At 42.5% G+C, this 17113-nt stretch overlaps 1 protein-coding gene across 1 annotated transcript in view; it reads right to left on the bottom strand.

Moving 5' to 3' along the window:
- SLC30A7 (solute carrier family 30 member 7) overlaps nt 1-17113 on the bottom strand; it is a 33655-nt gene that overhangs the window by 4790 nt on the left and 11752 nt on the right. The window contains exons 6-10 of the mRNA XM_083445228.1: nt 16444-16599; nt 13908-13958; nt 12192-12327; nt 2308-2398; nt 327-476 (exon numbers count right to left, since the gene is read on the bottom strand). Coding sequence (XP_083301354.1) covers nt 327-476; nt 2308-2398; nt 12192-12327; nt 13908-13958; nt 16444-16599 — 584 coding nt within the window. The remainder of the gene's footprint in view (nt 1-326; nt 477-2307; nt 2399-12191; nt 12328-13907; nt 13959-16443; nt 16600-17113) is intronic.

The following is a 17113-nucleotide window of genomic DNA, read 5'->3' as shown; positions in this document are numbered from 1 at the left end:
AGTGACATGCAGAGCTAAGGATCTAGCCAGCTGGCCAGTTCCTGTTCCTTCTGATATTTAAAAAAATGGAGGCTAGCCTGGTTATACATACATACATACAAACTACATATGCAACACTAGAATTATCAGAGCAAAAAACGAACATGAATCAGCATTCACAGCAATCACATATTGAAAAGGACAAATCATAGACTGACCACTACAGAACACAAAACGTAATCACCTTGTCCTGTTATTCTTTACTCTTCCTTTCCACAAAAACAGCATTACCTCAGCTGAAAGGAACAGTGCCATTCCTACATTTACACGACACGCATCAAACATACCTGAGTAAAAATGTTGTGAGTCTGGCTTAGAATCCACTTTGCGTCAGCATCTGGAGCTACAAACAGTTTCAAAGTCCCTATGTAAACATCAGTACAAAGGGTCCAGAAATGAGGGTCGTGTAAACTGTAAACTCCTTGCAACTGCTGAACCTAAAATACATAAGAGGCATTTAGAAATCAATTTTTTAAAAGGAAAACGAGAGAAATTTAGTGGTATACAAAAGAGCCCCGTGAATGAACAATGTATGCATATTTCTTTTGTTTAAACTGAGATGCAGCAAATGTACTTATAGACTCATAGAATTGGAGGAGACCTTGAAGATCCTCTAGTCCTGCTCCCCTGGCAATGCAGGAATATGCAGTTGTCCCATATGGGGATGGAATCTGCAACCTTGGCATTATCACCACTAGCCAAATGAACCATGGTTGTCTAACTGCATTTATAGCCCACCTTTTTCTCCCAAGAAGCTCCAGGTGATGCACATAGCTCTCCCACTTTTCATTTCATAACCACAACAACCCTGGAAGGTAGGTTAGGCTGAGAGGAAGTAACAGCCCCACAGTCACCCAATGAGCTTCATGGTCAGGTGGGGATTTGAACCATGGTGTGGGTTAAACCACAGAGCCTAGGGCTTGCCGATCAAAAGGTCGGTGGTTCAAATCTCCGCGACGGGGTAAGCTCCCGTTGCTCGGTCCCTGCCCCTGCCAACCTAGCAGTTCAAAAGCATGCCAGCGCAAGTAGATAAATAGGTACCACTCCGGTGGGACGGTAAATGGCGTTTCCGTGTGCTGCTCTGGTTCACCAGAAGTGGCTTAGTCATGCTGGCCACATGACCTGGATGCTATACGCCGGCTCCCTCGGCCAATAAAGCGAGATGAGCACTGCAACCCCAGAGTCGGCCACGACTGGACCTAATGGTCAGGGGTCCCTTTACCTTTACCTATCCCTAGAACTGTGGTCCTAGTCTGACATTCTACCCAGTACAACACATTTATTTATACTTTTATTTATAGCATTGGCATCAGACTGTATGGCATCCTATAATAAGAAGGCCAAATTCAAGCCGATTCTCTTTTTTACCTTGAAGACTAATAAAGCAATCCCAAACCTAGGTTCCTCTGGGAAGAGAGCCATTTCTTCAACTTCCTTCCCATAAACTGGCTTTCAATCCACCTAGGACGAATGGTCCTTTGTGCCGTTAGAAACATTACTGTTCGCCCAATTCAGTATGACCTTCATATTGAATGCACGCTTGCAATACATTGTGTTTAAAATAATATGCTTGATTTTATCAGGACTGTTTTGGCTAATACACATAATCCTTTGAATTAAACAAAGGACCTCACTGCTTACAGCTTGAAACCTGAGAACATGTGAATTAATTACACAGGCAAGCTTTCTTCTGCTGATTTAAGTGTGCAGAAGGTCATCAGATGTTCAAAGAGGCAAATAAAAATATTTCTAAAAGAGACTATATAGGCCTATGATGCTGTGTTCCAATACCTTCTTGGAATTATTATATTTTACACAGAGTGATATCCAAGAAGTATACAGCTACAATGCAGAACATTGCATTCTCTGCCCCTCTCCACCCCATAGTATGTTACAGGCTTTTTTTAAGCATATGGGGAAGGTACAAAGAGCAGTTTCCATCATGAAGCACCCAGTGACTCAAGGAAAATACAAGACGCTATGCTTGTAGGATGTCAAGGATGCACCTTCACTGTTCAGCCTTAAATTATGAGCATCGAGAGCATCAAATATCAGCTAGTATCAACCCAATGCAGTACAGAAACTGTACAAAATCAGAAATTTGTTCTATCAGGTAATTAGATTTGTTTCATCATATTACACTTTTGATCATTCAGGAAGAAGACATGTACAGGCTTTGCTGGAGGACAAGTGTCCTTCAGACGTCCGGCTTCTGCGATTCCATTGTCCAGGAGCATGTTTAAAACTTATGGAAAGATTTCAACTTACTCTTTGATAGCATTGAGGCAGACTGCTTTCCAGGGACGGTGGAGTTCGCTGCATCAAAATTCCAATGGACTCTCTCAGAAGTGGAACGACACTAGAAAGGTTTACAGAAGTCATCTTAAAACCTACACTTTTTTCCTTTTAACAAAGCATGCAAAACTATTATTATGTGACACATGAGAAATAAGTACCCCCCAACCCTCAACTCCAAAAAGAGATTTTGGTGGCGGGGGGGGGGGGGGGTTAACCTGCCTTTTCAAGCAGTGCTGTAAGGGAATATGACAGGGGACGAGAGGGTTTAAAACAAAAAACGTGACGAATTGAAACCAGGGCTGTCAACCAACAGAATTCTTTTTCCAGACAAAAAAAAAGTGAATGAGAGAAAGCCAGGACTTTTGATTTGCTCTAAAGCTTTATTCTCTAAATGCACATGTCTTGCATTAGGAAACCTTTGGGGGACAGTGGTAATTTTGATGAAAATGGCTAAGCCGCTCTTAGCCCACCGAATATAATGGGGCACAAATGTATAAATCTACAATTATAACTGTTGTTGTGTATTCCAACAAGAATACTAGTAGTATTCTACTTGCAGTACAATATTCATATAGGCAGCTGGTTTAAGAATAGGTCGAATAAATTCCACAACCAAATATATCCCTATCATGTTTTATGACTTTCTTGATATTGTATGTTGGGGATGGAACTGGTCTGTGACCGAAATAATAAAATTCAATTCAATTCAACAACAACACTACCCATAGCAGTTTTTAGGGCTTCCACCGCATTGTAATCCTTACTGACAGAGACCAACTAGTTGTGAGCTGCAGGAAGTGAAGCCATTTGCTGTGTGTGTGTGTGTGTGTGTGTGTGTGTGTGTGTTTGCAAGACAGCCATTGGAAGGATTCCCACAGATTCCCACAAAGACTGGGCAACACACTCATCATCCTGCAACCCGAGTACGCAGTTCGGATCGAGCTCATTTCAATCTCTGGCCAAAACAGTATGACGACCTGCCACAATGACATGTTTTCATGGTCATCGTAACCATGGGAATCGGTTCAGAAGCCAAGCCACGGGCACAATGCACGCAATCAAACGGGCCCTTGTGAAAGAAACATGTCACAGGTCACACACAGTTTTATCAAGAACTGTGCAAAAGAAAAGAATGCCCCATTGTTGCCGGGGATTGGATATATAAGCCCCAGGGGGAGAGAAAGACTAGCTGCAGAGTGCTCAAGACGCTACATAAATAATGCCAGAGGCCGAGGGACGGAACGTAAGCGGTTACAGAAAGGCTTCAGCTTGCCCAGAATCAAACAGGAAGCCTGGGGCAGCCAGGGAGATCTCCCAAGTTCTTCGGACAATACGGCTTCAAAGGGGGTGGATGGAGTGTTGGCAAAGCAGGGATCCAAGTAATGGCATGCATTGTGCATTTAAAAGTTTGAACTTGCAGAGCTTAAAAATACACTTGCGTCCAGAGATGGTTTGTCAAGAGCAAAGGAAGGCATGCAGTGCAAAGCTCATGATTCTGTGACTCTCTTGCTACTTTCCGTGAGTTCAGGAAAATATCGTATCTTTACACTTCTAATAAATAAGCTACTATTTAGCAGACCAACATTATTTCCTTGCAGGGGGCGGGGATCAATGCCAAGTCTATCAGACAACAGCCTGTGGCTCAGGGACTTTCTAGAGAATAACTATGGGGTAAGAAACACCCCCGATACAAGATCTGCAGGATCTTCCTGAAATCTATACGGAAGAAATGATGATTTAAAACACGCACACACATTGTTGATTCTGCAGACCCAAGATCCATTACAACGGTAATTACAATAGCCATAAAAATGTAGAAGAAATGCAAGAGGCATTCTTGTCCTTGCGTCTGGCTTGGGGAATGTTTTCCTTATGATCCAAGATAATAAGGGCGGGAGGGAGGCGAGGAGACCGGCCATAAAACAAAATTACTAGGGACTGGTTCAGCCATAATGAAATGACTTGTCGAAAACAGCCAGCTGTGCACTTCTTGAAATGAGACAACCCAAGGATCGAGCAGAGCTCAAGCTGCAAGCATTTGGAAGCAATTAGAGGCTTCTTCCGCTAACTGCAAAAGCGACAATATCATGGGACGCAGTAAGGTGAAGGTGCCGGGATAGCCAAAAAGCACAAGTTCCCCTGCTTAGGATTTATTTGGCTCCAAAGCATAAGCGCCATCTCTAGGGGGCCCCAGAGGGCCCAAGGGGCACCCATAATCTGGGGCCCCAGTCGGCACCCCTGCTCCAAAATGAAGATGTTACTAGCTGACTGGGGGCATATTATGAGTCTTCAGGCACCAACTACACTGTAAATGGGAACATGTGTGTGTCTGTGTTTTTACGCATACTGCACAGCATACCTATGAGAAATAAAGATATCACGATTATCGGCCATTTTGAAGACCCTCTAACCTTCAATGGCACAGTCCATATTTAAGTGCTACCCTGCGTTTTCTATCTCTCCACCTTTCCAGCAAATACACCGAGCTCATTACATAACAACCAATAACTGTATTCATGGTGACATAATGAGTCTGGACAGAACAAAAACTTAAGGCAGAGATGAAAAAGCTTGCAATAGGTTGCTTCTTCCATATATATATTGGGGAAAGATGGAGGGCACAAGGAGAAGGGGACGACAGAGGACGAGATGGTTGGACAGTGTTCTCGAAGCTACCAGCATGAGTTTGACTAAACTGCAGGAGGCAGTGGAAGACAGAAGTGCCTGGTGTGCTCTGGTCCATGGGGTCACGAAGAGTCGGACATGACTGAATGACTAAACAACAACACCGTGTGTGTGTGTGTGTGTGTGTGTGTGTGTGTGTGTGTTTGAGCTGGAATAAAAGAAAGAGAGAGGAATACCCTCCACCCTGTCTGGAACAAAAAAAGAACATTTGAACTTCATTTGAGCGCATTAAGTTTGAGGAGTGGCTTGAAAGCTCTTGACTCAAAGTTGAATCCCAATGGCACCTTTCCCAGGCTCTTTGGTTCCTCCACAAACTGCTGCTCACTGGCAGTGTAGCAGAGGAAAATGCAAATGATCCAAACTTCCAGGCCAACAGCTCCAACGTCTTGGAGCCAGTCCTAAAGTATGTTATAGCCACACCTTAAATCAGCCAATTAATGCTATGGAGGAAAAACATTCCTACCATCACTTCCCAGGCTGAATTACAGATCACATTGGAGCCTATTAAACATCCCTAAATCTTATGGTGGGCACAGGAGATCCTCAGACTCAGGCTTCCCAACCCACAACACACTGCACACTGAACTGTTTAATTTTAGTTTTAAGCCCACTTTGGAACAACTACAACACAACAGTCCTTAAAAAGAAATATTCAAAAGGAGCAATGGGAGGAGAGGAACCAGAGGAACTATTCCTTTTAGCAAGAAGGTTACGAGATTCTCAATGAAAACTGTGGAATCATCAATTCAAGTAATTGAGGAAAACTCAAAAGAGGTTTTTTGCTAGATGACCTCATAAGCCTTTTTCCAAAGATCTGTGGCGAAGTGTCGCCGCAGGAGGAGAAACTGATGTCAGTCCATCCTACTGCAAACATTCACACAGCTATTGAGTAATAAATTCCCATCAGAGGCTGTGTGGTTTGAAATTAAAATGTTTGGTATATGTATTAAAACAAAACACAGGGAAGAATGTGGACAAAAAGCCAGGCGGATAAACAGCAATAGTCAAATAAAAGCCTAAGAAACATGGCTGGGAAACTGCGGCTCGCGATTCTGAATCAGAAAGCAAGCCCAAGCCATAATTTTCCAGATCAGATGCAACAGAAAACTATGGTGTGGTGGAAAGACGGAAGGGGAGGGGTGAGCACACAAGGGTAAAGTCCTGCATGCAAACCAAGCTAAAATCTTCATGGTGGGTGGGTGGGTGGTGGGGAGAGTATAATGGGCAATATCTAATATTTACCACTGAAGATGAGACTTCCCTCTCCTCCCCGCTGAAGTCTCCACACCTTCCCAACCTATTCCAGAGGGTCCTCCAACACACCAGAGCAGATTTTGGGAGGGGGCTGCAGGTGGAAGAGTGGGAAGTCCATTGTTTGGATTTTGGATTTGGTATCCCGCCTTTCACTCCCTTTAAGGAGTCTCACAGCTGCTAACATTCTCCTTTCCCTTCCTCCCCCACAACAAACACTCTGTGAGGTGAGTGGGGCTGAGAGACTTCAAAGAAGTGTGACTGGCCCAAGGTCACCCAGCAGCTGCATGGGGAGGAGCGGAGACGCGAACCCGGTTCCCCAGATTACGAGACTACCTCTCTTAACCACTACACCACACTGGCTCTCATTGTGCAAGCTGAACCCCCTTGGATGTCGCCCACTGGGGAGGAGGTTAATGGAGTCTGCAGTCGATACAAATAGGAAAGAAGCACCCAGGAGAGCTCAGCAGAAGCTTTCCCCTTTCTTTTAAGGTATGGACTATTTAAAACTGTCCTGGGTAAGATTTCTACCCAGATTTCTTATGGACTTTCCGGCTGATCAATAGGAAGGGAGTGATAGAAAGAAAACGTGAAAGAGGGGAGAGAAAGGGCAACCTGGAAGAAGGAACAAACAGGTATCAAAGTCTCAAAATTCAGCAGCATCTGAAAATCTAAGTTGGAAATACTTGACTGACCTATCTACTTTGGGGGACGCGGGATAAGGCACAAGATGTAATTTTCTTTTGCAACTTCAGAGTAGTGCAGTGTTTCAACTACTGAGCTAGCTAGCAAGGGCTGGAAACATTTACATTTGTATCTAAACCATTTCAGAGTCCATCTACCTTGTCCAAAAATGTACCATGGAAATTACACTTGAAATACAGCCACTTTTGTAAATTAAGAATGTGCACCGCCATTAAGGTACATCATTCAAAGGCTTTATTTCTTGGCCCACTTAATATGCAGCACATTCATTCTTCCAGCTCGGTATAATGCTTAGCCTTTGGTGTTTCCGCATCACCATTGTGGCTTAGACAGTGGCTTTCTTGAGAACTCTTGATTAATGTTATTCTGTGTCACACAGCGAATCCTATGTACATAGAAGATTCTAGAGCAGAGCCAACATTCTGACATCTTTGTTGTGTGCTTGGAAGCATATCTATTTTTGTTTGGAAGGAACTACATGCCTGCATAAATCACTGCGGTTCTTGGAAAAGATTAAATTGCAATCTGATAACAAGTTTGGTTGTTTTCTAGGGACAAGCTAAAGGACAAAAATAGTTTCTGTAACTTGTAAACTTTTAGGTAGGATGTTAACGAAAGATCTTTGACAGCCATCCTTAAATTCAACCATTTTCCATTAAACTTTTACAAACAATAACATGCAGCGTGTTTTTTTTTTAGTTTTTAAAATATTGGAGCAATAGATCAGGGATCTTGTTTGAGACAGCCACAGTTTTCTTTGTAAGCATGCTTATGAAGAAACCCTCAGTTTCCCCTTTTGAGTGAGCTTCATTCAGCTCTGCACATTTCCCTGACTTATATTACACCAACCAATGAACTCCAGTATGTGGGGCCGCATGTTCAAGCCCCACACTGGGCAAAAGATTCCTGCATTGCAGGGGACCCTCGTGATCCCTTCCAACTCTACAATTCTATGATTGTGTGATTCTACAGTGAGACATTTACATTAATTTGACTTTAGTAGAGAGCAGGTGGGTGCTGTGCTCTAAACCACTGCGCCTCTTGGGCTTGCCGATCAGAAGGTCGGCGGTTCGAATCCTTGTGATGGGGTGAGCTCCTGTTGCTCTGTCCCGGCTTCTGCCAACCTAGCAGTTCAAAAGCACACCAGTGCAAGTAGATAAATAGGTGCCACTGCAGCGGGAAGGTAAATGGCGTTTCCATGTGCTCTGGTTTCCGTTACAGTGTCCTGCTGCGCCAGAAGCGGTTTAATCATGCTGTCCACATGTCTGTGGACAAATACCGGCTGCCTTGGCCTGAAAAGCGAAATGAGCACCGCACCCCATTGTCAAATTTCGACTGGACTTAACCATCCAAGGGTCCTTTACCTTACCTTTACCTTTGCTGAACCTGTAGTAAACTGGAAATGAAGTGCCACATTGGCAAAAAGGAGAGTTGCCACTGTTTAATCCCTTTTTCTTTTCTTTTTTGGAGGCAAGTGTAATACTGACCTGATCAGCTCCAATCCCCATTATCAAAATACAGTACATAAAAATGTGGACAGAGACTGCAGTGAAGCCGAAAGCCACTTCACATGTACTTTTCCTTCTTTTTTGCAGTAGAACGCACCCACCAACATCACCAATCTACATGCATGTTCATAGTGTTTGGTAATACTGTTACAAAACCTAACACTAGACATGCCATCAGAGCTCATTCCCCTACTCATTCTCTGCAGGATGTGCCAATATGTGCCATTACTGGCCAGCGATATTCTTCTTCTATCTAGACAAGCCCTACACAGGACTCATGGATCACTCTCTACTAAAGAAAATAAACGGACACCCTTCACACATAGAAAGCAGCAACGTTCAGACACAAGTAGGAGAATATTTCCGTCCCCCATGATACTCCACTGTTGACTGGAGTCACCATAATCCAACCTAGACTTCAAAGGGAAGATCTGCTGTAGAACTGCTGGACTAGGACTTACTAGACTGGATAGCTTAGTTGGTTAAGGAAAGACGTGTGGATCCAGAATTGGCCTCCACAGTCACTTATGGACTCACTGTTAAGATCCTGTTCATGGAAGAGCATCTTACTCGGCTACGAGTGATCGAAGAAGAAGAGGCTGATAATGCCAAAGTTTCAAGTTTGACCCTGCATATTCCTGCACTGCAGCAGGTTGGACTAGATGATCCCGGGGTCCCTTCCAACTCTACGATTCTAATAAACTTCTAATAGTAAATTCAATTCTACTTTATTCAGACTTAATTGGGTCTATGGACTTCTTTCCTACTAAAAGTATTACAACTAGCAGAGGAGGGGGGGGATACTATTTTCATAGTACAGTGATACCTCGGGTTACAAACGCTTTGGGTTACAAACGCTTTGGGTTACAAACACTTTGGGTTACAAACTCCGCTAACTCAGAAATAGTACCTCAGGTTGAGAACTTTGCCCCAGGAAGAGAACAAAAATGGTGCAGCGGCACTGGGAGGCCCCATTAGCTAAAGTGGTACCTCAGGTTGAGAACGGTTTCGGGTTAAGAACGGACCTCCAGAACGAATTAAGTTCATAACCCGAGGTACCACTGTATCTGCAACTGTCGGTATGTCACTCTCTATTATTATCTCACGGCCTTTTGGCCCAAGACTTGACATTTTTCTCACTGGATACTTGCCAATTGGAGATAACTTTTCATGGATATAATGAAGTGGGCTCTAGCCCATACAAAGTGTGCTCTAGGCCCCTGTAATATGAGAATTGTTTTCATTTTATAACAGTAATTAATATCGGAGTGGGACCTGCCATTAGCCTTAGAATACCGAAGACATTGTTTAAAGAACCGCACATCAACTGACATGCTTCCGCATACGTACAACCATAATACAGATATTGCCCGCTTGTTGTGCAAAAAGGCCATGTTGCCTCATTTCCATGTTTCATGACACAAATCTGGCCTGGAACCAAGGCAATGACACTGCACTATCATAAAACCGGAACTTAGGATTGATAGCTGGTGCTGGTATCTTTTAAAAGAGCCACAGAAACGTGATTCACAAGTCAACAGAAATAAGTCTGAATTTGCTGCCATCAGCTTTAGACCCCACAAGTTTCAAAATGTAAAGAGCTGGGGAGCACTATAAATCAACGAAAGCCAACGCTGTCAACGGGATTCAGATTTAACGCCAAGAACTTAAGGTGAACATTGGGCCTGGATTATTTTACAGCGGTGCCTCTGATTCAGAAATTGTTTCCGGGAGGCAGAAGTGGTGTTGTCCTGTAGCCAAATTTCACCCTTCTCCTCCACCTCCTATCCATACACCCTTTCCCCAGCAGCTGGCTGCTTGCACTCTCTTGTGCTACCAAGAAACCATCCTTACAGCATGCTCATCTCCCAGAAATTCTCACTTCCAGATCAGAGAGAAACAAAATATTACATGAACTTGATTTAGATGCTAAGGGTGTATAAGCTTGAGCTGCAACTCTGCTTTTCTTCGTTACCCTTGTGGAGTATTAAGGATTATTCCTAACTAAATACAAGTAGAGGCAAGAAGGCAAAAGAACCCACATAGAGAAAATACACATTTTGTGCATCTCAGGTTATCAGTTTCCATCTTTTAGCAAACATGTCGTTTTCATACTGAAAACTATGTATTTCATGTGCAAAAGATTCCCTTTCCCACTTAGAAATGTCTACATACAACAGTTTTTGTATGGTACGGCAATGAATAAAAAATTAAAAACAAGTTCTTGAGCCCGATCTTCCAAAGCTAAATAATCAGTATAGTCTTCATTTGACAGAATGGAAGACAATTTTGTTCATAACCTCAAACAGGTCTATGCCCGGTTTAAATTTGAAAGAAAGGGTACTAGCTCAAGTATTCTACTATCCGCTATTTTGAAATCTCTTCAAGAACACACCATAGTGCTGGTCTTCCAAAGGTAGAAGATGGCATGGTAGAAGATTCCATGCCTCCCCAACAGGAACACTGACAAAATTTGTGGGACAAAGCAAAACCTTCCACAAAGGCTTAAAGTGAATTTAACACGCTAAGCCTTCATCGCTGACTCAGCCCACAAATGCAGATATAAGACGGGTAAATCAGGGAAACCACACATCTAAGACAATCGCCCCTATATATATATTTATAAAGAAAATTGCTTGCTCTCCTTCTCACATCATGTAGGAGCTTAGTTTTAGTGGGAGCACCCAGCAAACTATACACCACAAAAGTGAAGTACAAATTGTATGACCCAGGCCTACACATATTGGGCTCTATACGCAAAGGCCAAAGTTCTCGTCTAAAGAAGTCGTTGAAAGCTCCCTCTACTACCATCTTAAGACAGGAACATTGCAGACAACAGCTTAGACCCGGGACTGCCAACCTATTTTGGTTCATGGGCAGGTCTGCGAACGGGAGAAACTGCCGCAACCATCAAGCACAAATTGCAACCTTTTCCATTGGGCCCAACAGAATGCTTCTTTCAATCCTAATTCCAGCAGGGGGAGAAAACCCCCGTGGTTGCTTTGGAAACCCTCTTGCGGGCGTATCTGTTGCGTGGCCATCACACTGGCAACCGCTGGTTTAGACTCCTATTCTCACTCCGAAAGCTTTAAAAAAAATTGCTCCTAACGTGCAACTTAATGAAGAGTTCTGCGTGACTGAAAGGTCTGAATGGCTTGTCAGCTTCTATTTAGAACCATTTCTGAAAGCTATGTTACACAGCGGAACACTTCCCTGGTTCAGAAATCCTTTGCTGCGTGGGGTACTTTTTCAATAAGCTTGAGACATTCCACCACCAAAGGCAGCAAGAAGCCTCAGAAGACAACGACGGATATTGAGCAGCTTTTTATGAGAAGTTTGGCAGCTGAGTCTGGGTGAAGACTACACTGCGTGCCAGCCGGCAGGACTCCACTGAATTTGAGGCCATTCTTGTCCATTTAGTAGTACAGTACATTGCTTATATAAACAACACACAACGGAAAGATGCTTCACAATGGGGGTCAGAAAGGCCATTTTGCAAGCCTAAAATACGCAGAAATTACATGTCCAAGCAAGACTGGCTGACGACAGGAGAAAGTTTTAGGTGTGAAAATAAATGGCTAAACAATGGGAGAAAGGGGGAGAGGAACAAGTAAGCAAGAAAGTAAACGGATGCTGCAATTAAAGCAATTAAATATTTGCTTTAATTCCAAACCCTAGAAAATGACCACCCATCCCAGCACTTACCTTACTCCTATAAGCATAGCTATCAGCATCGAACAGATAGGATCAGCTATCATTAAACCGTAGTTCTGCATCAGTAACGCAGATATGATTACACCAACACTTCCAAGTGTGTCGGCAACAATATGTAAAAAGACACCTACAAACAAACATACGTTAAGATCAGAAAGCATATTAATGTTTTTTTTTCCAACGTAAATTTCAGTAGGCCTTCAAATAAGTGGCACAGCCAACAATGGATAGCAGACAAACAGTTCCTGTGTAAATATTTACTATGATACTCATAAAAATACGGGACATGCCTATTATCACATTACATTTGCAGGAGAAATCTGTTACAGCAAATCTCAATTCCATTCTGCAAAGGTGGTGTCAAAAGCTGTGAGTCACAAGTGGAATCCATACTGGATTCCAGAATTTCTAGAAGATGCAGCGCAGGCTATTTTCACATCACTCAGACAACACAAACAATCCAAGAAGTGGTACTCATGCTGAACATACTATTGAAACAGCTCCTTCACATGATCAGGAACATTTTTACAAGAGGAGTTGCCATTTATTTACACTATTTGTGGGTCACCCTCTAACAAAAGTCATCTGGGTGACTCACACGATGAAAAACAACCCCTATAATAAAATAGGTTCTTTCCTAAAACAAAAACAAAAAACTGCAATAAAATAATACATAACAATAAAATAAATTTTCACTTGTCTATATACCAGTTTCCCAAATGGTTACATGTCCCTTCATAGTATGCAGAGCATAAGGAAAATCGTTGTCACAAGATCAAACACCCTTTTGAGGGCCTGAACTTTTTCCGAAGCAATCATTTTCCTCCAAATTAATAAAACACCAAGCACGATTAAAAACCCACCGCTGATATATTTTTATGAGCTGAAATGTTTTAATACATTTTTATGAGCTGAATTCGAAGAAAGCTTTGCCAGAAGGAGGTTTTGCAAAAAAAACCACCAAAAAAATAGGTTGCGATCCCTTGTGCATGTCAACTGCTGAAAGTACTTTTCGTGTGCCAGCAACAAATTCTTTTTCCAAATACACTACTTAAGTTCGTATATAAATATAGGCAAGTTACACAAATCTGAACAAATGTCAAGCCACTCCATTTCAATGATATGTAGAACCTATCCCAAAACTAAGCCTAGGGATCCCTCTGCTGGCAGCCGAGGGCATAATCTCCCATGAGGGATGGAGCAGTTCTAACAGGACTTGAAAAGCTTATCTGCATTGCATTCTTACTTCATTTTTTAAAAGCAGCTGCTATCTTTAACCGCTTCTGTCTGTCTGATTTTGGGGGCGCATGGATGGAGCTGGAGGGAGCAGAGGGACTCAACAAAGCTTTCGTTTCTCCACATTCTGCTAACAGCTCCCTACACCAGACCAAAGCACATTCCATCAGTGCAAAGTGATGCAACTCACAACAACTGCTCCTTCCTGTTTCCTTCTGAACACAATAGGACATAAGCTAAGTGAATTCTCGAGTATGATGTAGAAAAATAGGGCTTTTGCTGCCCAACTTCCCAAGGGGCTGAGTCCCCTAAGTCCAGGATTGGTCAGAAAAGAAATGTGTTTCCTCATTGTTAGTGAATTTCAACATAAAACTTTTAAATATATAAGTTTTGTTTCTTCCAGATTTGCACTATGCCATTATTGCTTCATTTCCACCGACTCTGTTTTAGCACACTCTGCTGATAACATACCTTCTAAAATCTGTTTGCTGGATCCTGCAGCCAATTCAATGGGATGATTATCTGTAAAACAGCAGGAAGATAAAACGCATTTATCCTCTCAATGTTATGCGAGTCTCTGTTCAGCACTGAAGTTCTCTTTCACGGATCGTATTATTTGTAGCAACTGCTTATACAGCGTCACCTTCTTAATCAAATGGAACTGGAAACCCCCCTTTTTTAAATTAAAATAAAAACTGAACCTAGAATGTTTTTTTAAGGGAAAGTATAGAGGGAGGAGGGAAATCAATGAATTCTCCAAAACCCAAACTTTCCAAGCGATTTCATGTTAGGCTCTGTTTTAAGGTGACAGGAGAAGAGAAAGATGGAAGAAGCAAATTAACAACGCAGGCACAAGCCATAGAAAGCTCTGTTGTCTGCCAACTTGGGACATAATGTCACGATTTCCAAACAATGGGTCGTATCTAAGTGCAGATTACTACTAGGCTGAGAATCCAGAAGCGAGTCAAACACGGCCAGAACGTGTAAAGTTTAAGGCCTTAAAAACAAACACTTAGAAATCAGACATGAATTATCTCATATTACAGGAGTCCAAATTATTCTGCAGCTAAGCCACTGACGTTTTAATTACCTGTTCAAAAAAAATAAAAAAGGGAGGCTGAATACTAGACAATAATTACTCAACATCTACACAGCATGATTTTTTTTTTAAAAGATCCTTTTCAGCAACCTTCCTTCACTGTCAAAAATGCAATCAACAATTCTGTTATTAGCCTATGCTTCCATCAAGCTCAAGGCAACATACATTGTTGTGTTGCTGTCCTGAGTCATTGTCCCCCTTCACCTTCAATGCAGTTAAAGAAAATGTTGCCATGAGCCTTAAAATAGAACTGATGCCATTCCCCATTTAATCTGGATTTGAATCAGTGTTTGTTTGTTCTTTTCAAATGACTGCAAGCGGCTTCAGATACAGATTTGCAAGGATCCATTTGAATAAAATAAGATTTCTTCTGCATGTAAGTATACACTTGTGTGCTGTTTATTATTATTATTTATTAATTTGTTAGTCACTTTAGTTTGCCCAGAGCAGCCCAAAATGACTTAAAACCAAACAGATAGACAGACAATAAAAACCCTACATATATCCATTAAAACCAAGAGGGGGAAAAAATACATTAAAAACACCCCATTCCCTTCTAAAAGGCAACAGATAATTAAAGGCCTGGTTATAGAGGGAAGTTTTTGCCTGATGCCTAAAGATATATATAATGATGGCTCCAGGTTGAGTTTCCCCTGGGAGATCCTTGTGTGCTATTAAGAGCACACCTATGCACATCTGAGTGGCATGCACATGTATTAAATAACATCAAAATTTAAATAAATACATACATATGGCACATAGTTCCAATTCACAGCAATTTCCCTTGGAGCACACAGAAAGAAACATAATCATGTGCACATATCACAAGCAAAATGGGATACGTACAATCTCTTACATTTAAAGTCTGCAGAAAATGTGTTAAATGGTCAGAAGGCAACATTCAACTGTTTACATGTAAGTCGTACCTTGGTTTTTGAACAGCTTAGTTCTCAAAGGTTTTGGCTCCCGAATGCTACAAACTTGGAAGTGAGTGTTCCAGTTTGTGAACTATTTTTGGAAGCTGAACGTCCGCCGGGTCAAATCTGTGTCCAGGGCAGCTGTTTACCAGCTCCATCTGGTACGTAGGCTGAGACCCTCTAGTTATCTCCTGCTTGGACTACTGCAACGCGCTCTACGTGGGGCTACCTTTGAAGGTGACCCGGAAACTACAACTAATCCAGAACGCGGCAGCTAGACTGGTGACTGGGAGCGGCCACTGAGACCATATAATACCGGTCTTGAAAGACCTACATTGGCTCCCAGTACGTTTCCGAGCACAATTCAAAGTGTTGGTGCTGACCTTTAAAGCCCCTAAACGGCCTCGGTCCAGTATATCTGAAGGAGCTTCTCCACCCCCATTGTTCTACCCGGACACTGAGGTCCAGCACCGAGGGCCTTCTGGCGGTTCCCTCACTGCGAGAAGCCAAGTTACAGGGAACCAGGCAGAGGGCCTTCTCGGTAGTGGCGCTCTCCCTGTGGAATGCCCTCCCACCAGATGTCAAAGAGAACAACTACCAGACTTTTAGAAGACATCAGAAGGCAGCCCTGTTTAGGGAAGCTTTTAATGTTCAATGTATTACAGTATTTTAATATTTTTTTGGAAGCCACCCAGAGTGGCTGGGGAGGCCCAGCCAGATGGGCGGGGTAAAAATAATAAATTATTACTATATTATTCTGTGGCTTCCTACTGCAGCCAATCAGAAGCCACATCTTGGTTTCCGAAGGTTTTGGAAGTCAAAGGGACTTCCGGAACGGATTCCATTGGACTTCCAAGGTACGACTGTACAATCAATGTTATCTTCCTGCCCAGAAAAGTCAAGAATCTTGCAGTGCATCCATGCAAGGGTTCCACAATGAAGACAGCGTGTGCATGTGTATCTGTGAGTCTGCTATGTCATATACACTTACCATGGCAGTAATCTTGACTCTGCGAATCCCCATGTCCATGGCTGTGGTCATGAGAATGCCCATGCCCATGCTTGGAATCATGGCTGTGCCCGTGTCCTCCATGACTGTGCCCATGGCTTAGAGCCCCGTTAAACAGGGAATGGCTATGTTCATGCCCTGCAAAAAGAAATTTGTTGGAGTGACTTAGAACGCTTCTGTGTATTGCCACGACTAATACTAACTTCTCAGGGTTACCCCTGTAAAGTCATTCCTGTGAGATGGGGAAGGGGCAGCCTTCTTAGGTTTAAGAAATGTCTTTGTAGGTAGCTGCAATTGTTAAGTCTGAAAACAATGAAGCAATAATAGCTTCTTTCAATTGTTCAATAGACAAGACGGAAATGGCCAAAGACATTTCGGTGCTTGAGGCGGAAAATCCGTATGGTCGCCAATCCCCATTGTTAAAACAGAAAACTTGTTGCTCCAAAATCTCCTGTTAAAACTGAAAATATTTGATACCCCAAAATCTTCCACTGAAGCAGCCTGCCTCGCCCTGAAACAGCACCCTTAATTAGTGTAGCTAATGAAAAGTAATCTTAACTGATTGGTTATATGTGTTTAAGTTAACTTATAAAATAGCTTTGCAGGGGGGAAAGTACAATATTTCTTCTCAGTTGATGCATGTATGAATCAC

Source organism: Podarcis tiliguerta, assembly GCF_965153285.1.
Source record: "Podarcis tiliguerta genome assembly, chromosome: 6".
NCBI lineage: Eukaryota > Metazoa > Chordata > Lepidosauria > Squamata > Lacertidae > Podarcis > Podarcis tiliguerta.
The sequence above is the reverse complement of the archived record's forward strand: the minus strand, read 5'-3'. Positions and strand labels throughout refer to the sequence as shown.